The sequence below is a fragment of the Diplotaxodon limnothrissa genome, linkage group LG12 (genome assembly GCF_057381915.1).
Source record: "Diplotaxodon limnothrissa isolate DT_005_m linkage group LG12, D_limnothrissa_male_GT1.1, whole genome shotgun sequence".
Taxonomy (NCBI): Eukaryota; Metazoa; Chordata; class Actinopteri; order Cichliformes; family Cichlidae; genus Diplotaxodon; species Diplotaxodon limnothrissa.
Genome location: NC_140607.1, coordinates 11992595 through 12016111, shown reverse-complemented (window position 1 = coordinate 12016111; position 23517 = coordinate 11992595). Strand labels below are relative to the sequence as shown.

General features: G+C 40.6%; 1 protein-coding gene across 4 annotated transcripts in view; it reads left to right on the top strand.

Annotated features, from left to right (window-relative positions):
- Positions 1 to 3316: 3316 nt before the first annotated feature.
- Positions 3317 to 23517, top strand: part of LOC146620905 (histone-lysine N-methyltransferase EHMT1-like) — a 74297-nt gene continuing 54096 nt past the window's right edge. The window contains exons 1-12 of one of the 4 annotated variants that reach the window (XM_085367124.1): positions 3317 to 3352; positions 5746 to 6115; positions 6222 to 6357; positions 13249 to 13331; positions 13953 to 14181; positions 14323 to 14468; positions 15454 to 15597; positions 17013 to 17317; positions 17446 to 17529; positions 17605 to 17708; positions 17808 to 17914; positions 23378 to 23500. In XM_085367124.1, the coding sequence (XP_085223250.1) occupies positions 5753 to 6115; positions 6222 to 6357; positions 13249 to 13331; positions 13953 to 14181; positions 14323 to 14468; positions 15454 to 15597; positions 17013 to 17317; positions 17446 to 17529; positions 17605 to 17708; positions 17808 to 17914; positions 23378 to 23500 (1824 nt within the window). In that variant the 5' untranslated portion in view covers positions 3317 to 3352; positions 5746 to 5752. Of the gene's footprint in view, positions 3353 to 4492; positions 4642 to 5745; positions 6116 to 6221; positions 6358 to 13248; positions 13332 to 13952; positions 14182 to 14322; positions 14469 to 15453; positions 15598 to 17012; positions 17318 to 17445; positions 17530 to 17604; positions 17709 to 17807; positions 17915 to 23377; positions 23501 to 23517 lie in introns of those variants that run through there. The other 3 variants (XM_085367126.1, XM_085367123.1, XM_085367125.1) reach the window with 3 other exon arrangements.

Here is a 23517-nt window from a genome sequence, read left to right as displayed (position 1 = left end):
CCTTCTTGTGTTGTAGTTGGTCTCAGCCAGCAGCACAGGCCCTGGTCTGTTGTAGATGGCCTTAGCCAGCAGCACAGACCCTGGTGAGGCTCAGTTGGTGTCTTCTAGCAGCATAGGCCCAGGTGAGGTGTAAATAGCTTAGACCTACGGCAGAAGCCCTGGTCTGTTGTAGTTGGCCTCAGCCAGCAGCACAGGCCGTCTTGTGGTGTAGTTGGCCTCAGCCAGCAGCACAGGCCCTATTGTGGTGTACATGGCCTTAGCCAGCCGCACAGACCCTGATGTGTTGTAGATTGTCTCAGCCAGCAGCACAGGCCCTGCAGCGTTGTAGTTGGCCTCAGCCAGCAGCACAGGCCCTGGTCTGTTCTAGATGGCCTCAGCCAGCAGCACAGGCCCTGGTCTGTTGTAGATGGCCTCAGCCAGCAGCACAGGCCCTGGTCTGTTGTAAGGCAAGGCAAGGCAAGGCAAATTTATTTGTATAGCACAATTCAACAACAAGGTGATTCAAAGTGCTTTACAGAGACATTAGAAACAAAAACAAATAAAAAGCATGATTTAAAATTGATTAAAACAAGCAAACAAACAAACTAACTAAACACACACATTTCACACCTGTTCGCGCGATCTGAACCCTTATCGTAAGGGGAGCTACCAGTCCTTCTGTGGACGAGCTACTTTCTATTTTAAATTCCCTGAATTTAAAATACTCTCTAGACCCAGTCTAGACCCAGTTGGGGAGCTACCCAGAGCTCTAAACCCACTTAACAAACAAACAAACAAACAAACAAACAAACAAACAAACAAACAAACAAACAAACAAACAAACAAAACAGTATATAAAATCAAAACAGATAAAATCAGAACAGTAGATAAAATCAGTAGTTAATGTAAGTTTTGAAATTTAAGCTTAACAAACAAACAAAACAGTATATAAAATCAAAACAGATAAAATCAGAAATAGATAAGATCAGTAGTTAGTGTAAGTTTTGAAATTTAAGCTTAAAAAAGCTTAAAAAAGCTTATATAGAGGCCCTCAGGCCTCTATAAAAGCTTAAAATTTTAAGCTTGTAGATGGCCTTAGCCAGCTACACAGACCCTGGTGAGGCTCAGTTGGTGTTTTCTAGCAGCATAGGCCCAGGTGAGGTGTAAATAGCTTAGACCTACGGCAGAAGCCCTGGTCTGTTGTAGTTGTCCTCAGCCAGCAGCACAGGCCCTGATGTGTTGTAGATGGCCTCAGCAAGCAGCACAGGCCCTGGTGTGGCGTAGATGGTCTCAGTCAGCACCACAGCCCCTTTAGTGGTGTAGATGGCCTCAGCCAGCAGAACAGGCCCTCTTGTGGTCTAGATGACCTCAACCAATTTTCACACTTATCAGTGGCTCATAGCTACCTAACTAGTCCACTTTAAGCATGTTTCCTAATCTGTCACACTTATCAGTAACTCATAGGTATCTTACTAGTCCGCTTTATTCATGTTTCCTTATTTGTCACATTTTTCATTGGCTCATACATATCTAACTAGTCCACTTTATACTTGTTTCCTAATCTGTCACACTTATCAGTAACTCATAGGTATCTTACTAGTCCACTTTATTCACGTTTTCTTATCTGTCACACTTATCAGTGGCTCATAGGTATCTAACTATTCCACTTTATGCATGCTTAATTATCTTTCACACTTATAAGTAACTCATAGGTATCTAACTAGTCCTGAATATTCTGAATAAATGTGTGAGATGGCCCTCAGGCCTCTACGTCCAGGCTTTGGTGACTACTTGGATTGTCTTATTTAGAGCAATGTGTGTCACTTTGGTTAGTTGCTCAACTGAGGCTGATTTTGTTCAGTCTTTTGCTAACTGAACTTTGACATTTAACATGCTAATTGAAGCGTGTAGAGTCTGAGATGTAGCTCTTTTTTTCTGTATTGTACAATCTGATTTAGGGGTGAATTTACTGTGATTTCCACCCCTAGAAAGATTGTCAACTGTGTTGCATGTTTTGAATAATCTTCTTCAGAGTAGACTTCTGGTGTAAGCTAATAGGGAATGAAAAGAACTATAAAAAGCTGCTGTGGTTTTAATTTTCCAAGAGAGGTGTTATGTATTTAGCAATACATTGTTTAGTCACACTATTATTATTATGTTCTAAACAGAAGAACATCAAGTGTGATGTATGTGCGCATTGATCCACCTGTGCTTTTCCATGACATGTTTAATAAAAGTAAGTAACTTTCCACTTAAAGGGTTGTTGTGCCTAAGTAGCTAAGTTATAATGCTCCAAAGACACCTGTAAGCTATTGCCATTTATGTAAACAGAGAACTCGTGTACATTAAAGGTGGCGAATTATACAAGGCATAAAAGCAGCCTGATATCAGATATAAGTGTTACAGGGTAGCACAAAAGAGGAAAGAAATGTAAATCATGCCTATGTGTCTTGACTCAGCATGTGATGACAATGTATCAGAAAAGCTGAGAATAATTACTCTAAAGCAGGGGTCTCAAACTTAAATGAACTCTGGGCCAATGCTGGCACTGTCATCTCATTGGAGGGCCACTTTATGTTCAAGTAGTACAGTAGTGCATTTTGTATTTAACAAAATAAAAATACAGACATTAGTTCAATGAGAGAATCAAACACTAACACAGCCAATCCCTCAACATGTTTGTAATCTCTGCTCATATTGCCTTCATAATAAACTAGGGTGGCCATATTTTGACTTCCAAAAAAAGAGGACACTTGACCCAGTCAGGAAGAAATTTAATGATACTGTTTGTTTAAAGAAAATTTTAACATATTCAAACGATGCCTTCTCTCTGCGGTTAATGAATGGTGAAAAAAAAAAAATGTCATATAGGCCTTTACAAGTCAACTAGTGCAAAATAGGAGGACGGTTGGACATCTTATAATAAGCTTTTCTTTTCTTTTTTTTGCTTTTTAAAGAACTTAATTTAAGATTGCACTCAACAAGGAACAAATCCTTCCTAACAAAAAAGTAACTTCAGGTAGTGTTTAACTAAAACACAGAATCTTTATTTGAAATAAAGTATGGGATTGTTTTGTAATTATCCAGGAAAACACCGACTTATCAGGGGTAGTGGCAGTATTGCCAGTTTAAAGACTGGCTCGTCTTAGCTGAAATAAATACATACGTCTGGTTAGTGCTACTGAATGAGTTGAGGTCTTCGGCTAATGAAAGCAGAGACTCTACAACACTTGAAAAAGATTTCACCAAGGATGCAAGTTGCAAGCGCTCCCAATGCGTCACGTGAGCATGCGGGTGGGGCGGAAGTGAGGACCGTAGTCTTCCTGTTCCATCGGTCCCACCTTAGTTTGGACAGCTATGCGGATGAGTGTAGGTAGGATGAAACTCTGCTGGTGTAACTTTTTGTTTTGGCTTTTAGCGCTACAACCTCCGGTTGCCCGTTATCACTCGTGGCTTGCAATGCTTCTCTACGGAAGCGAGCTTTGCACGGCCTTTCTTGCATCTTTAACCCAGTTTGTGTTTCTAATGTATTAGCATACTTTCTGGTCACAGAGCTAACTGTTGACTTCTCTAAAGGCGCTAAAGAACATGTAATACTTGAAAAGCGTGAAGGGTGGTTTTTCAGACACTCCGAGTTGTTTTGTGGTATCTGGAGATTCCTCAAAGACTCCTGTAGCGATCACGACTAAAAAGAATTCGTCCACGAAAGGATTACAAATATTTGATTTCGTTTCCTAACTTAGGCTTTTGCTTCCGAATGAAAATAAAGATGGCAGCCCATCTGCCGCAAGAATAACATGGGAAATGGCATTTCAAAAACGTATTTTGCATGGATTGGATTGTTTGAAAAGGTCTTTTGGGAGTCTCCAAACAACCCCGATACGATAGAAAGTGCCTTTGAATAACATTCAGTAGTTTTCGAAAGTACCCGCTAAGTTTACTTTTAGGATAAACGGTGGTTAGCTCTGTTACCGCTGAGCTGCTATTGGAAACCAAAAAAAGGGGCACAAACTGACAACAAATATTCGTATTCTTTCTTTACTGCTGCTTTCGAACTTCTGTGTATATAAAAGTTGTTAGAATTCAGTCCTAAGCGAAACACGCAAATAGGCGACGTGAAATATGTATACTGTGTGGTGTGTCACGTGACATGACAAAAATGAATGGCCAGACCCCTTCGGGTCAAAGTTCATTGACATGCAAACATGTGATAATTGTGTTTTTGCTGCAATCTCCATTACCCTCTATGTTGAAGGGTATTTGCACTGCTTTTAGTTCGTCTTAAGATCAGATGTCTCAAACTGCATAGCAGTGTAACCTCGAAAAGGAGCGCTAAAAACAACAGTACAATTTAATTCTCTTTAGCTTTATTTATGTAGTGAGTTTACAACAAGCTCAGAAGGCCTTTTGGTAAGGTCACTACATGCATAAGGAACCTTTCATGTAGTCTGTTGATGAATAAAGTCTAACCTGGGGTCCGTTCTTCGTACCTCGCTAAGTAAGTTAGCTGGATTTGATTGTTGACGATTTCGCGTGATCCTGGATCGTTCGGTTCCCCGAAGCTCATCCGGGACTTGCTGTCATAGCAACAGATCCGTAAGCGTAAACCTGCTCGGGAGCAGGCTTGCTTTGTGTAAACAAGATTAGATCGCGGCCACTCAGGTATGTCCGCTTCATTTATACGAAAGCAACAGCGATATTTTACCACTGTTTTACCATAAATAAATATTATCAAAGTAACTAAAGATAATGCAGTATTTGATTCTTTTATTGATTTCATAAAGATACATACAGGTCATTTCCTAAAAAAGGGGAAATGTACTATTAATCATTCTATTTCATGTATTTGATTATTTCAGATGTAATTCATATTTTAGAGTAGTAATAGTAAATTACTTCATGTAAGCAAGATGAGAGACCACGGCTATAAAAGCGAAGGTGGATTTGGGAAGTCTGTATACGCGAGCCACCCATTGCGGAAGGTGCAAGATTGATAAGGAGAGTTTTCAGAATTCAGCGTATATTGCGGGATAGACAGGATCCTTTAGCTCAGCGCGACAGTGTGCTTATAGAGAGATATCGATTTTCCTGTGAGGGTATTATTTACTTAACCAACTTGTTGACGAGGGGGTGCAGGACCACCACCTGTCTTTTTTTGCTCTGCCCTTTTCTTGGTTGCTGTTATAAACAAACAAACAAACAGATTATTTCAGGGTCTCTTTTCAAGAGACTAAAAGCAATATAAGTGATAAATATTACCATTCTGTAGAATATTCTTATATTTCACTTTTACTTGTTCCCATGTTCTAGTGGGTCCTGTTGTGGCTCTAATGTGAAAGAGGATATAATGTAATATAATATATTATAATATAATATAATATAATATAATATAATATGGTGTAATATAATAAATTTACCCTACCGCCTACTGGTGTTGGCCAGAGGGGCCGATGGCGCGATATGGCAGCCTGGCTTCTGTCAGTCTGCCCCAGGGCAGCTGTGGCTACAACCGTAGCTGCCTCCACCAGTGTGTGAATGTGAGAGTGAATGAATAGTGGCATTGTAAAGCGCTTTGGGTGCCTTGAAAAGCGCTATATAAATCCAATCCATTATTATTATTAAATTACTTACTAGTTTAATTTGTCAGCGAGCTCAAAGTTAGCGCGATGATTTGATCTTGGATGTGTCATTTGATCTTGGATGTAGTAAGCGAGGTACGAAGAACGGACCCCAGATGACAGTACTACATGTGATTATTTTGCACAGCACAGCAATGGATCACAGCGCAGCCGATGAGGGTCCTTCTCCCAGCAGACAACCTTCAAGTCCTGCTTCTAGAACACCTGTGGGTGTCAAAGGACAAGTGTCACTGAGCAGTCAAAGGCCCAAAGTATTGATAACTCCCTTTCACAGCTCACCCATAGCCAATGCAGCTTTTCACAGCAAACGGACAGCAACTGGGAATCCTCTGGGCTCTCCTGTCAGCTTTTTTCTGGGCACTGCTGGATGTGTGACCACTCCACTCTTCAGAGAAAGACCTACTGCTGCTGGGAACTCAGAAAGACAGGCTCACAGTTCAGGCTCATCACAGGTGACGCCAGGAAAAAAAGTGCAAGCAAGTCCGTCTACTGACAAGGTAAACAGATTTACTTTGAAATGTTATCAGGCAGTATTTAGAATATCCTGTGTTTATATAATGCACATATAAACTTGATAACATGACATTCTCATCGTCTTCAAAGGGTGCCAGCTTGAAGATGTCAAAGTTGGCTGTGAGAGACTCAGTGAAGTCTGGACCGCTGTTCAACATGGAGCTTCATCACAGCCCCAAAGGCAAAGGAAAGAAGACCGTCTCCACTTCAGTCAAACCTCAGGCTGGTTAGTCCATCCATTCCTTTGGAAACTTAAATTTTTATGAAATCTTTTATTGATTCCAGTTTGCTGCAGACAGATGGCATCATAAGTAACAAGTATGCATCAAAGTGCATGCCACGTTTACTGTTTAAAGGAGTAGGTGAAGAAGAAATCTGTGCATATATATCAAAGGAGCTATGTTTAGAAATGTGTCCAAACAGCAGTTTGCATCTGAGTAAGAATACAGGAATTCTCTATATCTGTGTCCGTTCCCTACCTTTACTTCATCTGAACTACTTACATACTTAACAGATTTTTTGCTGGGAACAAGTGGAAAAGACAAATAATGTTAAAGGCTTTAAGATAGGTAGTTCTTAAATTTTAACTAAAAATTGTTTTCTGTTCTTGTTTTGCAGTTGCCTGTGTGAGGCATTTAGTAAACAGGTGTAAATTGATACTGTGCAGTCAGTAATCATGCTCCAAATATTTTTAAAAAGGCAAATCATTTAAGCCTATATACCCGTATTGATAGAATTTCTTTGTTAACTCAAAAGACACGACGTTGAACTTTCATTCCCAGCGCTTTATTCGTTACGCCATTTTACATACATACAACAACAACACTTCGCGGTCAACAGTACTCTCGCGATATAACAGAAAATAACAAGTTAACAATCTCCCTCTTTCTTTTAAAAAAATAAAAGTATAAACACACCCCTGTAAACATTTGTATACATATATTTATATAAACAAAAAAAAACTTTTCAAAAGTGCTTTGCTTTACTTAAAGCATGCTATCATTGCACACAATAAACAATGGTGCATTTTAATGCAAAGGCAACTTTGTAAACAAACGATTATAGTATCCAGAGTCCTTCATCTAGCGCCTTTAGAAGGGTTAAAGGTGAAACTCCCTTTTTTGTCAGACAATCAGCAAGTTGAGATTTTGAGTCTGACCAACAAACCTGTCTGATTTTCTTGGCTTGTATGAGCTCTTTAATGCTGCTCATTTCTAGCCTCAGTCTCTTCTCTGTAACCTGCTTAGTAGACTTGAGTGCATCAGACATGGAATGATTGTCAGTCACACAGATCAAAGGAAGAGCGTTCAGACTAGTGTTACCAGTTGTAAGCTCAGAAAAAAGTGTTGCCAGGAAGACAGCACTGTCTATTCCATCTGACATGGCAAGAGTTTCTCCTGCCAGTATACTTCTAACCACACGCCTGATTTTTTTTAAAGTGCCAGAAGAGAGGACAAAACTTTCCTCCTTTACCCATAAGGACAATTAATGCCCCTCTTTGAATACTGCCATCAGGAAGGTTGCCAAATGATGAAGCATCACTGAAAACAACCAATGCCAGATCCTCACCCAAGTGCTGAAACTTAAGAGTCACTTTCTCTGCCTTAAGCTTACGGATAACTTTGTTCACTCAGGGCTCGCATAATCGCTAGCCCGACGTCCCGAGGCTAGCGATTTTTCCAGTCGGGCTACCAAAATCTATCTCTGCCCTGCCCGTTGGGCTATCATAGGAAGAAAAAAAATATGTCAATGCTTTTGCATTCTTTCGGAAATGTAGCTGGGTAATTATGTCATTGGCATCGATGAGCCACTGTAAATATGTGACATATTGAAATCGCGTTTGAATTTGCGCTTGTTTTTTGCTTTCACTTTGCAATCGCACGAACTGTGTATAGAGAGCGACAGTACTGATTGGTGAGTCACGATAATTTGCGCAGCAATTCCTCTGACATCGTCTTATCAGTCGTTAGCTTACTATGCAAACATGACGAGTGAAATCTCCCGCAGCAAGCTTAAACATGTGAGAGGTTGATCGCGCAGAGAATCGCTGAGCGTTATGTGAGTGCATGTGTAAAAGCAGCAGGATATATATTTTAGTTCTGCTGAGCTAAATAAGACAGGTCAGGGTGAAGAAGTGACAGCCAAAGAAAAGCTTACCACAAAACGGAAAAGTTATGACAAATCAGACTATAAAGCAAAAATAAAGTGCAGCTTTATGGTTTCATGTACAAAAGAATTTTTGTGGCTGCATTATGACGAGCTAAATAATAACCAGGGGTGCACATGAGTGGTCCGCAGGTGCGCATTCGCTGTCAAAATAAAAAATGCGGACAAGATAAGAAGTTGCAACGCGTGTTTGTGTACATAAGATTTTCTGGAGGAGGACAGACATTTGTTTAGAACTCATAAAGATGTCGAAGAAGCAAGCTCCTTTAAGCAATTACTTTGGTGTTCCTCCACCGCAAAGGAAATGTCAGAAGGAGTCCGAACCACAAAAGAAGCACGTATTCTCGGAAAAGTGGTTGCAGGAGGTGAGCTGGCTTCAAACAAATGATGAACGCACAGAGATGTGGTGCAGAATGTGCCGTGAAAATCCCACTCTAGCGGACAAAAACACTGCCTTTTATATGGACGCAAACGTGCGTTGCAACTTCTTATCTGGTGCGCGTCTTTTATTTTGACAGCGAATGCGCACATGCGGACCACTTATGTGCACCCGTGTAAATAACATAATGTTCTGCCGGGTGTGTTGTTGGTTTTCCCTCGATTTCTGAGTTGACAAGCGCCTTTGTTACTGGGACCAGTAATTTTAAGAAAGGCCCCCATTAGAACCCATGAGAAATGCAAGAAATGCATTATTGCTCAGTCTGCAATATCTTTCCCAGAACAAACACCAATTGCAAATAACATACTAAAAATAAACCTGAAAATTCTGTTTAGAACAGCGTACTATGTTGCAAAGAGTGAACTACCACTGGCAAAATTTAGCAGTCTTTGCAAACTTCAAAAAGCAAATGGCCTAGATCTTGGTTCCACTTGTTTCTTACCCGTGACTTCAGTGGAAATTTCAAATTCAGGATCTGACACAGACGGATTCATGTTCTACACAGTTCTTACAAGTTCATAGAAATTTCTGTTCAATTAGAACCAAGTATTTGAGTTGATGATTGCAATTTTTATACAATGTTGTAATTTTTTTGATTAATTTTTTGTTTCTGTTACAATATTATACTTTTATGTATCATATTGTAAAGGAAACAAAACAGGAAACAAAACATCAGTCAAAAAATTGCTCTCTTTTTTTATTCGGGCTACTTAAATTTATTTTGGGCTACCAAAAACTGAAGAGTCCCTGCCTGAAGGGCTACCAGGGATTTTGAAATTTTGCGAGCCCTGGTCACTTCATGAATGAAGGAGTTGACGATCTCTGCAGCTTTCTTTCATGAATAGACTGTACAGTTGCATCTTTGATATTAGATCCAAGGCTACATGTGTCAAACATAACATCAGGCCTTGTTCATCAGGCCACATTTTTTTTTGACCTGAGTTGCTCACATTCCGTTTCACTTAAGGAAGCATCCCTCTGTACAGCCCGTGCTGCTTGTAACTGAACCGGTTGTAGGTTGTCAATGTAAAGTTGTTGATGCACCTCTATTACATCATTAACTGTACAAATGTCCATACCAACATAAGAAAAGCTGTCATGTTCTTCACGGCCCACAAGGAAGGTAGATTTCAGTACAGGAATGATATGAGTTGCAAAGTGACTTGAACCAGCCCAAAGGAAATCATCAATGTGACATGCAAGCACTCCTGTAATCTCAGATTGTTCATTCTGCCAATAGAACACTGCAGGATCAACCTGTGATATTTTACCACCAGTTTTGAACATAATGTCTTTGACCTTATTATACCAATAAAGTGAAGCATGCAAGTCCATAAACACACTTTTTCAGTTTCCATAGAACATTGTCCTTGCCAGCTTCAGGTGGGGGACGAAGATAAATGTCTCTTGACAGTTCCATTCCCTGCAATAAGGCAGATTTAATGTCCATTGAATTTACTCTCCACTTGTTTTGACATATCACAGCTAGCACCAGTCTGAGGGACTCAGACACACATGTTGGAGAGTCTTTCTGTAGTTCTTTAGTATTTACCTCTTCAAACCCCCGTGCCAGTCGAGCCTTTGGGACAACACCATTAGCAGTTTCTTTGAGTGTACAGACCCATCTAGTAGACACACATTTTTGACCCAGGTCTTTCACTTCATCAAACACACCATTACTTCGCCAGCTCTCAATCTCCTGCTGCTTACAACAACAACAACAACAATCTTTATTTATAGAGCACATTAAAAGCCAGGGGCATGCCAAAGTGCTTTACATAAAACAATAAAACAATAAAATGATTTACACTAAAACATCGGAGTCATATAAGTGTGGGATTATGTTCACAGGTAAAAACCACTGATAGGAATAATCTATAGCACACAGCTATAGCAAAGTAGAACTGTACCATCATACACAGTGATAGAGAACATAGACAACGCAACAATAAAATAATAAAATAATTAGCACTATAACGTCAGAGTCATATAAGTGTGAGATTATGTTCACAGGTAAAGACCACTAATAAGAATAAGCTATAGCACACAGCTATAGCAGAGTAAAGCTGTACCATCAAACACAGTGATAGAAAACATTGACAGCGCAGGACAACGCAAAACAACCAGACACATTAATAGAATAACTCACAGAAGCGAGGCGAGAATTTAACTAGTAGAAAAAGCAAGTTCAAACAAATATGTTTTAATAATAATAATAATAATAATGGATACTTTATTGATCCCCATGGGGAAATTACTTGTTTTTCTCTGCATTTGACCCATTCACTCAGTGAAGCAGTGGGCAGCCCACTAAGCAGGCGCCCGGGGAGCAGTGTGTAGGGACGGTACCTTGCTCAGGGGTACCTCAGGGTAGCCGTTAAGTGGATTCGAACCGCCGACCTTCCGATCATGGGGCGACCACTTTACCTACTGAGCTATCCCTGCCGTGATTTAAAAGATTAGCAGAATCAAAGGAAATATCTTTTGTTATGAGTACATCTGCATCTCTGTTTTCAGCTTCAGTGCAAAGACCATCAACAAGTGACATGTCTACAGCTTTCTTTTCACCTTCACTACCATCATGCTCAAGATATTGCACATTGTACCAGTTTTTGTATTGCCCTTTTGCTTTTCCCGCTCTGCCTAGCACTCTGGCTGTGTGTTGAACACCGTTGTCTCTGTTGGTAAAAGTGATCAGCTGTCCTGCCCTTAACTTTACATTTGCAGAGACATGATCAGTGGGTGTAGAGGGCTCATTTGCAGTTTGTGTGACAGACATGTTTTCTGCAGTGTGTGTGACAGACATGTTTTTCTGCAGTGTGTGTGACAGACATGTTTTCTGCAGTGTGTGTTTATCCAGCTCCGTAACTTGTCTCTAGATATTGACTTCATTCTTCCAGCATTCGTATGGCCTGGCTTCATCAAGCTTTGGTGGTACTTTGCAATTGGAAACCATCCGCTGCTACCAATGTTAACTCAAAAGACACGACGTCGTACTCTCATTCCCAGCGCTTTATTCGTTACGCCATTTTACATACATGCAACAACAACACTTCGCGGGCAAGAGTACTCTCGCGATATAAAAGAAAATAACAAGTTAACATTCTTTTCCTGACCTGCTAACGTAGGTCACTGTTTACAGAAGACATAAAATTTTTAGAGCTTAAGTTTTATTTATAATCTGGTATTAAGTTAAAAATGTTTGGAATTTGCATGGTTTTACACCATTAATCAAAACCGTTCTCACGGTGAGAGTTTAATCCACTATATTTTTGAGTTTCACATCAGCAACTTGTATACAAATATTTTCTCCAAAGTTTTTTGTAGCTCTAACTTGAATGGACTGAATTGACCATCATATTTAACAACAGTGTTGGTCAAGTTAGTTGAAAAACGTAATCAGTAACTGATTACTGATTACTTCCCCAAAAAAGTAATCCCGTTACTTTACTGATTACTTGGTTTCAAAAGTAATTAGTTACTTAGTTACTTTTTAAAAACACGATTTATAACCTGAATAGGTGATAAAGCGATAGGTCTTTCAGCCCAATTCTACTTTTTCTACATAATCCATCATACAAAATGTAATCAAATGGAAAAGTCTCTTTTTTTTTTAACTTGTTTTATCAGTTTTAATCTTTTAACTTTATGCATCAACTAAAAATTAAATTATATGCACCATTCTCTGACTTGAAGAAATTAGTTTAACATTTAAACCTATTTTCTGTACATTCCAGCACATAAAATAAAAATATTTTTTGTGTTTACACTCAGTCTTTCAAATAGATGCAAGTAAAACGCAGCAGAAAATAAATAAAATCAAACACTAGCGGTCCTGTTGCTCTATTTTCACCTGTAAAGCAGGAGTAGGGTAGGCGGAGGTTTACCCTGGTGCAGGTGTGCCGCAGCGGTCAGTGGAAGAATCCGCGAGTTTCTCTGTGAATTTCCCATTACGTTGTTGCGCACTCGGTGCTTGTTTAGGGGGTTTTTTTCGCTGTAAAAAGAAGTTTTCTTCCTACGCACAACGGACACTAATGTTTTTGTCACTTTTTATGGAATCAAACTCAAAGTAAGGTCTGTACTTCCACGCTTTAAACGCTGCACGCTCATACTATCTCCCCTACATGATATATTATCCATTGTTGATCTGCACACAGCTGTTGTCGCGAACGTCGCACTCGCTTACGTCATTGTCATGAGACATTCTCGCAAAAAAATCACGCAGTAACGCAGCGTTCCTACAAGAAAGTAACGGTAATCTAATTACCGTTTTTGCGATAGTAATCCCTTACTTTACTCGTTACTTTAAAAAAGTAATCAGATTACATTAACGCGTTACAAGTAACGCGTTACTGCCCATCTCTGTTTAACAATGAGATGTCGCTGAAGTTCATGTGTGTGTGAAGGCAGACAAGCGAATACAGTTGACAGTATAAAATTTCACAGTTTTGACATTCGCAGAATAAAAATGTTTATGGTCAAATATTTTTGGTCTTTTTGTCCCTTTCCTAGGTCTGAAGAGGAAAAAGCGGAAGATGGGAATGTACAACCTGGTCCCTAAAAAGAAGGCCAAGGCAGTTAAACAGCCAGAGAAGGCAGGTCTATTAATTTATTTGCTCACTGACACAAACGTTGACTGGGGGTTTGGTTGAAAAGAGGCACTCTACTAAGATATTACGCAGTTGTTAATACCAAGTGCAGATCTTTGAATCACATGGCGTTGTATGTTTCCCTGTTGTTCTGCATACACTTACAGACATTGTTCTTTTGTATGGTTAAATGTTGTTAATTCATTATTTGTCAGACTGATTCTGAGTGGGACATTGGCATTTTTCATTTGTCACTGTCACAATGTGGTTTTCTTGTTCAACTGTTTCAGAACTTTTGCTATGAAAGGATGTCTACACAGAATTCTGTTTGCTTGTTGCAAATTGCTTTGTAGTTACTGGTCACTCGTTCGCTTCAATTTGTTATCATACATGTCAGTCATAATGTCAATACTTTGCTCTCACTGGTAGTCACTTGACCTAGAAGTTGAGAAGCTTAATTTGAGACGTGCCCACTGGACTTTGAGGTTGGCAAGTGTTGTCTTCATGGACTTGTTCCTGCAGACTACTTCCAGTTTGGACTAGCCTTTTTTCAAATGACTAGACATAAATTGTCAGAAAATGTTATTCCTGTCTTTATCAATTTTTTATTATTTTTCTGTGTTTTAGAAAGAGGAGCCTAAAGTCAGAATGGAGAAGAACCAAACTGCAGTTGTTGAGAAACCAGTGAGTCCTCCTGTAACTGTACAGGCTGGAGCAACGACAGCTGTCAGGAGGGAATCGCACGTGGAGGAGATGGAGTCAGGACAAGGGAGCCATGTAGAATACACAGAGCTGGCTTTGGACTGCCTGGACCTGAAAGCTCAGCAGGAGCTTCTCTCACCATCCGTATCAGCAGGTAAGATGAACTTACTGAAGGATAACTGGATTACCTCTAACCTGAAGTCATCACAGCTCCTCTTTTCTTTCTACAATGCTCAGTTTTAGAGTTCACAGGCTTGCTGTGATCTGTATTAGAATAACAGGATTTTGTGTGTAGGTCTGGCAGCATATTCTGAAGTGGCAGAAACAGACTTGGCTGAGGAATTGCCGCTATGCTGCTGTCGCATGGAGACACCTAACAGCAGAGGAGGCCTCTCTGCGTTGGATCAGACCTGCATGGCCATGGAGAGTGCAGATGGAACGGTAAAGATCAACTAGAATAACAAAGACATTCATGGTCTCATTGCCCCTGGAGAAAAAAGCTTCACAGTAAACTATATGAAATTAATTTTATTTGTAAACACATCTTCAGATAAACAATACATGACTTTTTATTTAGCTAAAATTTAGGGTTAGCCAATTAGTGTATGGCAAAACTAAGTACAGCCTTTCTGCTTCGATAGGAATTAAGAGATTAAGTAGTGCTGCTAATCAAATATACTTGATTAGATGACCATTAGTAAGTGTGGGCACCTCTATAAAAGCAGAGGTTTTGGTAAGGCTGGAGCATTCAGCTGTGTTATCAGAAAAATTAGTAATGGTCTTAAAGAAGCAATTGCTGCTGCCCATCAGTCTGCAACGAGTTTTAAGGCCATTTCCAAATAATATAAACTCGTATCATTCAACAGAGAGAATGTCTTTCCATGAGTGAATCTCCCAGTAAATTCACCACAATGGAAGACTGCAGCGGTCAGAGAAATCTGTCTGACAGCTAAAACAGAAAGTCCACAAGTTACATCTCAGACTCTATAGGCCTCAGCATGTTAAATGTTAAAGTTTATCACAGTAAAATTAAAAAATGGCTTGATAGGAAAGGTTTTTAAATGCTATTTTCTCTTAAAAGGTCATGACATCACAGCTTGGCTTTGCTAAGATGCATCTGAACAAAACACACAATTTCTGAATCAATGTCTTTTGGAGAGTTGAGATCAAAGTGCAGATGTTTAGCCTTAATACACAGTGCCACATTTGTCAAAAACCTAGCACAGTGATGGAGAGGTGATGATTTGAGCTTGTTCTGAAGCCACTTTTGTATAACAAAGTATTCTAAAATTAAAAGCAAGACCATCAGCGTGAGAGCTAAAGCTTGGCTGAACTTGTCCTGTCATTCAGCGTGACAATAACCTTGTTTGCATTAATGCTGCATCAGTGTGGTATTCATTTTTTGTGTCTGTGTGTCTCCGCTCAGCTAAATCGCTGTCACAGGCGAGTAATGAAACAGGAAATGATGCGCCCCTCCAACACTGTCCATCTGCTGGTGTTGTGCGAGGATCACCGAGCCGGTATGGTCAAGCACCAGTGCTGCCCTGGATGTGGACTCTTCTGTAGGACGGTGAGCAGACAAAGCACACAAAGTCCTGAGATTATTAATTTACTGCAGTACATGCTCAAATATACTGCAGGACATTTTTGGCTGTTTTTGACTACTTTTGATTTTACCTCTATATTTCACTTTTAAAAACATTTTTCATTTTCACATACTCTATTAGTATATAGTATATTTACTATACATACTATATACCAGAGCCCAAAGTGTGGGGCCTGCCCCCCAGGGGGGGGCGTAGAGCCATTGCAGGGGGGCGCGGTATGAAAAGGGGAGAAAAAAAACAAAAAAATGCTTGGACACTGCTAGCACGGGGCGCCCACACAAAACGCATAGCAGGAGATGAAGCATCACTGAATATGTTTCCAAACCAACTTCATTCTAAGCCAAAGACTAGAAAATATGGTGAAGCATATCTTCCCTTTGCCTTCACCTGCACATGTGCCAAGTACGGATGGGTACCGGTAATGGCACCGGTTCTGACATAAACGGTAGTAACCAGACCGAAAAGCAGCGCACATTTCGGTACTTTTTTTTTTTCCCCCTGAGATGTCATACACTTTGGATTCTAGCCAATCATTTAACCTTCACAAGGATAGTAGGCGGGCCCACGTACATTCTTTTAGAGCAGAGCTACAGATGAAAAATGCCCAAGGCAAAGAGGTCTAAAGTCTGGCTGTACTTCACAGCAAAAGATGCAAACTCAGCAGCCTGCAGGTGATATTGTGCAAAGGACGTTTGCACAGTATCACTGTTTTTCATTTTGTCATTATTGTATGTAGAAAAATTGACTTTAATCCATTTTGGAATAAGACTCTAACATGACAGCATGTGGAACAGTGATGCGCTCGGAATACTTTCCGGATATTCTGTGTATTTACTTTACACATTTAAAGGGGATGTCGCATTCCTCCAAGAGACTCATTTACAGATGTCTGACCTCTCTTCCAGGAAGGTTCCTGTCTTCAAATCAACACAAATTAACACAAAATATTAGTAATCGCTTTGAGTGTATATGTGGCTTGACAAGTGAAAGATGTGGCGATCGTGGCTCAAGAGTTGGGAGTTTGCCTTGTAATCGGAAGGTTGCCAGTTCGAGCCCCGGCTTGGACAGTCTTGGTCATTGTGTCCTTGGGCAAGACACTTCACCCGTTGCCTACTGGTGGTGGTCAGAGGGCCCGGTGGCGCCAGTGTTCGGCAGCCTCACCTCTGTCAGTGCGCCCCAGGGTGGCTGTGGCTACATGTAGCTTGCCATCACCAGTGTATGAATGTGTGTGTGAATGGGTGGATGACTGAGTATGTAAAGCGCTTTGGGGTCCTTGGGGACTAGTAAAGCGCCATACAAATACAGGCCATTTAGAAACGTTTCAATCTGAAACATGTTGAATGTTTCACTGCTGTTCTTCTTAACTTTTATCCCATAGGGCACCTTCATGGAGTGCAGGCCCTATGGCAGCATCTCCCACCGCTTTCACCGTGACTGCGCCTCCATCCTGAAGGACCGAAAGTTTTGCCCCCACTGTGGAGAGGATGCCTGTGGGGCAAAGGAGGTCACAGTCCCCAAGGCTGATCTGTCACCCTCTGTCCCTAGATTGAATCCTGAGTCATTGCTTCCAGCTGCATCTGCGGTGGCTATGCCGGCTTCAGTCCCAAACATGTTACGAATACAGGGGCTCAGAGCTAAAAAGAGCAGTGAGCCGCAGAGAGGCAGAGATGAGAGCCCAAGCAGGTAACATAGTGCTGCTTGTGGCCATGACATCTCTTCTCCTCACAGATGAAAAGTAAAGACTAACTTCCTGGATGAAAGGAACTATTAAACGATAAATCAAGCTTACTACTTGTTTTTTTTCTCTGCAGGTTAAAGGATGAGGCTGTGAACACTACAGAAAGACTTCCCAAAGAGTCACTGGAGAGCATTCTGTTGGCACTGGATGATGAGAAGTAAGGTTACCCATGAAATATAAGAGTGACATCAGTGTGGGTATCAAAGTTTACACTTTGAGATAAATGAATAAGGTGTATTCTTTTCAGCCTCAAACCAAAGAAGGTCAAGTACCCCACAAGGCAGCTGTACATTTCTGCAAAGCAGGGAGACCTCCAGAAGGTCATCCAGCTTCTAGGTAGCTCACATATGTTCTCAGAAGAAAATTGGCTTTAGCAACATCAACTCTGGATCTACTTCTTGGCGGCTGTGTAAGACCAAAATTTGTGTGTTACAGTTGATGGGAAGGACCCCAACTTTTTGATGGAGGGCCAAAACAAATGCACCCCCCTTTATGCAGCAGCTGCTGAAGGTCACCAGGAGATCTGTCACATGCTGGTCCAGGTGAGACGATATTAGCTTCACTGCAGACTGTTTGATAAGACGTATTGGAGACATGCTTTTTGGACACCCAAGTTGTAAATGCGATTACTCAAGACAAGGTGATACCTCAGGTGCATCTACCGTATTTTCACGACCATAAGACGCACTGTACTAAAAGGCGCAGTCTCAGTTATGTGTGCCATTACTGTATTTAACACACACATAAGGCGCACTGGATCATAGGGCGCATACAAGTACCGTATGCGTATTTAAAAATAAAGCGGGAGCAAACCTGAGTTCGGTACCTTACTCACCAGTAATCGTCATCATCAACAACACACAAGCATACAAGTGTGCATATTTAAAAATAAAGCAGGAGCAAAACAAAGTTTGGTACTCACATTTTTATCATCAATCAAACCCATCGAAGTCCTCATCCTCTGTGTCTGAATTGAACAGCTGCGCTAAATCTCCATCAAACATGCCAGGTTCACTTTCTTCACTGTCAGAGTCACTTTCCGTGCCGTGCGGCTCCTCGGAAATGATGCCAGCTTTTGCGAAAGCTCGAACAACAGTGCCAGCAGACATGTTAGCCCAAGCATCTACAATCCATTGGCAAATTGTGGCGTAACTCGCCCGGCGCTGCCTTCCACTCTTGGTGAAACTGTGGTCTCCATCGGTCATCCATCACTCCCAGGCCGCTCGCAGCCTTACTTTGAACGGGCGGTTCACACCGATGTCCAGCAGTTGGAGTTCCTTTGTCAGGCCTCCCGGAATGACAGCAAGCTCACAGTTAATTTGTTTCACTAGTTTTTTCACATCGGCTGTGAGATGGGCACGCATAGAGTCACAGATTAAGAGCGATGGTGATGCATGGAAAAAACCACCTGGTCTCCTTACATACACCTCCCTCAGCCACTCTTTCATCATTTCCTCATCCATCCAGCCCTTTTCATTTGCCTTAATGATGATTCCTGCTGGAAACTTCTCTTTAGGCAAAGTCTTTCGCTTAAAAATCACCATAGGCGGCAGTTTCTGTCCATTAGCATGGCAGCCAAGCACAACAGTAAAAGAAGATTTTTCATACCCCGTTGTGCGTATCGCTACCGTGCTGGTCCCCTTCTTCTCCACAGTGTGACTCACCGGGATGTCAAAAGTAGAGATGGACCGATCCGATATTACGTATCGGTATCGGTCCGATACTGACCCATATTACTGGATCGGATATCGGAGAAAAATAAAAAATGTAATCCGATCCATTAAATATCACGAAAGCACCTCACAAAACTTGCAACACGCCGTAACTCACCTCAGAACGTTAGCACGTCGGAGCAGTATGCATCACGTGATAGAGCGGCTGTGGCATGCGGGACCTGTCGGTGGTCTGGATAGCATTTGGAGCTTCGCTAGCAACCCGGCATTTCATCTCCGACAAAGTTATCCTGAGAGAAGTAAAGCAACTGTGTAAGTCCATCTCTGAATGTTTGTAAAGCATTCCTGCGTTAAGCTTAACAAGCGACTGCCTCTCCTGCTGCTACTTCAATCATGAAACTGCTTAACGATCAGCTGATCGGCTTTTCTGTCGCGAGTCCGTGTCTCTAGTTTGCTTTTGGCCCATTTTGCACCAGAAAGAGGAAACCAGCGGCTGAACAACAGCAGCACGTTTAAGCTTGATCAGCTGTTGTTAGAATGTATTTAATATTACTTTCTACTCGAGGATCTTTTTGTAGCTGACGGCTGGTAACTGTGCAGGGGCGGATCTAGCAAAGTTTAGCCAGGGGGGCCGATAGGGCATTAACAGGGAAAAGGGGGCACAAAGACATACTTTTCTTTCTTATTCTCATTTAAAATGTCTAGCTTTTAATAAATAATTATCTGACACCCAAAGTTTTAATTTGATGTAAAATGAATAGAAGTCCATTACTGTATATAGTAACTATTAAGTCTAATATATATACCCTAGTAAGCTATAGTACTTTTTCCTTTGGGAAGGTACCATCTGTGCAGTCTGCAATTTTGTTGAAGAAAGATGTTGAATCTATTTAATATTTCTTGAAAAATAATTGATTTCTGTGCATTTTTTTTCACACTGCATCAAATTAAGGTTGATTACGTCGATTAAGCATCATGAGGTGGAGCGTGAGGGGTGGTTCCCTATTTTTTATTTATTTATTTTTGTTGTTGCTGGGAGTTGGAACCCTATTAGTTAGGTTGCTTAATATTTATGCTAAGTACTCTTTAAAATACCAGAATAGGGAGGATGGTGTAGGTTTAAGTTTATTAGATTGATCAGTATTGCTGAACTATGAAATATTTTTTTTTGCATGCAGGTATAACAGAATAGCTTTAGTGTAGTTGTTGTTTTAAACTTGAGTATGAACTTATACAAAATGCAGCAAGATATTTAAAAAACAGTTTTGTTGATTAAAAAACACTATATCGGATTCATATCGGTATCGGCAGATATCTAAATTTATGATATCGGTATCGGTATCGGACATAAAAAAGTGGTATCGTGCCATCTCTAGTCAAAAGTGAGCGGGACCTCGTCCATGTTAGTGATGTGGCTGGGCTGGATGTTTTTGTCGCCGATGTGTTTGCTGCAGTAGGAGCGGAAGATGGCCAGCTTTTCCTTATAATCCGCTGGAAGTTGCTGCGCTACCGTAGTCCTGGTCCGGATGGAAAAATGGCACCGTTTCATAAAACGAAAGCACCAAGACGGACCTCCTTGGAAATGTTCAATGTTCATCTCTTCAGCTAGTGAAACTGCTTTTAGCCGAATGGTGACCGTTGAAACGCTTCTCCCGCTCGTTCTTTGCTCAATGATCCACCGCTCGAGTCTTTCCTCCAACTCGGGCCACCTCGCCTTATGTCCGCGGAAACTCAGCTGCGTTTTCTTGACCTGCCGGAGCTTGTTTTCTAGCTTCCCCCATTTGCGAACCATCGATTCGTTAATCTTAAATTCTCACGCCGCTGCTCGATTTCCATGTTCCTCCGCGTAGCTGATGGCCTTCAGTTTAAACTGTGCTTCGTAAGCGTGTCTCTTTGCCATTTTCAGGGTTGTTAAAACAACGATGTCCTGCATAATGCACATACCTGTTCTTTTATACAGGTATGTGCGATAAAGTCAACGCATACACTTTACCCTTTAGCGTTCTCATGGTGTTTTCTACTACGTCCTCATTACAACACACAGGGCGCACTGCGCTATAGGGCGCGCCGTACTTTTTGAAGAAAATCTAAGACTTTTAAGTGCGCCTTATGGTTGTGAAAATACGGTACTAGAAATCTTTGAGTTTAAATCTAAGTGACCTTGAACTTGAGGTCAGAGGTCAAGTTTTCTTGCAACTATAACTCAAGAAGGAAGTCAGTGAAGGAAGTGTGGGATTTTCACATTTATACTGTATGTGAATCTATTAGCAGTGTGAAGAGCAGCACTGGCGGCCACCAGTATTTTTCTATTCTGTGGGAGGAAAGCTGGAATTGTGTCAAATAAATCCTGGGAAGACATTTTTAAGATCAATGATCCCTAATCTTGAAAAATGAGTTTTGAAGAGAAAAGAATTTGTAAGTATAGATAAATAAATCCTGATCAGATAGTTTAAAAAATGAATGGTTAATTACTCATTGCAATAAGTAGAAACAATTTTTTTTTAAGTAATCCTATAAATTAATTCAGCTTGCACCATGAACTAATATGCCGCAGTGCATTTGTTTATCTGTCCAGTATTATTAAAATTCCAACATCCTTTCTCAGAGTGGTACTGAAAAAACTGGTTCATGCATTTATTACTTCAAGGCTGGACCAACTCCCAGTTTAAATTCAGAAGTGAGACTCCCTCTCCGCTTTTAGTTGGGACTGATTGAGGTGACCTTAGTTTGGCATTCACTTTTGGGAGATTTCCGATAATGCACTAGTACTTCTACATCGCTCCACTTTTTTCCTCCCCATATGATCATATGAAAGCATTGTCATTTGTTTTTGTCTGCTCTGTTTGTTGTTCATGGTTTCTCTGTATGAGTTAACATGCCCGTCTTGGCTCACAGGTGGAAGGTGTAGTCATACTGAATACTGACTTTAAAGCTTACTACTACGGTACAAACTCTATTTTTTCAGTATGTACTCTATTTATGTATGTTTGTGCACATTGCTTCACCTAGGTCCCATTTTCCTATCAAAATATAAAGTAATTGAGCAATAAGATATCATCTTAAATTTTGTACAGTACAGTATGTGTGAGTCAAGGATTCCCAGTTTAGTCTCTGGTGGAAATTATTCTTTACAAATTAAAAAACAAAAAAAAACAAAAACACATCAGGGTTTTAATAGTTTTGCAATTTTCATTAGTTTTTATTTTTATTTAGTTTTGACTTCAGATTTTCAATTTTATATCAGTTTTAATTAGTTTTTACCAATTGTTTGCTAGTTTAGTTTAGTTTGTATTTTTTTGAAAATCCTTAGTTTCAGTTTAGTTTTGATTAGTTTCAGTTATAGTTTTAGTTGTGTTTGCAATAATTAAGTGCAACAAAATCCCAGTTTCATCATATCAGTCATGCTCTTCTGCTTATCCTTGGGTATGTTGCTATTCCAGCTACCACACCCTGCACCCTGGACAGGTCGCCTGTCTGTCGCAGGGCTAACACACAGAGACAGACAACTCACATTCCCACCTATGGGTTCTTTAAATAAATAAATAAATTAGGGCAGATGAACAACCATTGATACCAGGCAACTATAAAATGTATATCTTGGCCCCAATGAGACTATTAACTCTTGCAGCACCGGGTGTTCGTAATTTTGGTTCAAGTGAATTGATAAACTTTTTGAAGGCAATTGACTCACACGGTTATGTAGATATCCCAGTCCTGTTGTCTCGGGATGCATCACGCTGCCTTGCCTGGGGTTAGCTTCTGTTTTCTGGGGATGAGGGTTGAGTGTGCTCCCTTACCTTCTCAAGGTAAGCTAGGTTAGCCTTCTTGTGTGAGCTTTTCAAGTGCACTATAAGGTTTGTGGGATTTTTTTCCCCTTTAGAAATGTTCCTCATAATTCGTCTCTTTCCACTACAAGACACTTGCTTTATCCAAAACACAGTCATATTCAAAGTAATCCCAAATTGGACTCCGGCGCTTTCTCCTGACTTTTCCTGACATGATTCTGCGAGTGGACGGAGCAGCAACACAGACGACTCAACTAACGTACTGCCACCTGCTGGCATAATGAGACAGCAAGAAAAAAATCTGTAAACTAAACTTCATTTTTACCCTTGACTATTGTATGACACGCACACATCAATGAAAACTAGACACATTTTTACTATAAATTCAGTTAATTTTAGTTAGTTTTGTGAACACTCATTCCAGTTTTAGTTAGTTTTCCTTTTTTTGTTTTTATTTTTATTTCCGTTAACGAAAATGTTTTTTCACTTCTAGTTTTCGTTATTTCATTAGTTTTCGTTAACAATAACAACCTTGGTGCACACACAGGCTGGAGCTAACCTGGACATGTTTGATGAGGACCAGAGAACACCACTGATGGCAGCCTGTGAAAACAACCACCTGGACACGGTGAAGTATCTTCTTCGAGCCGGAGCGTCCGTCAGCCACAAGGTGGGTGGGTCAGTCCC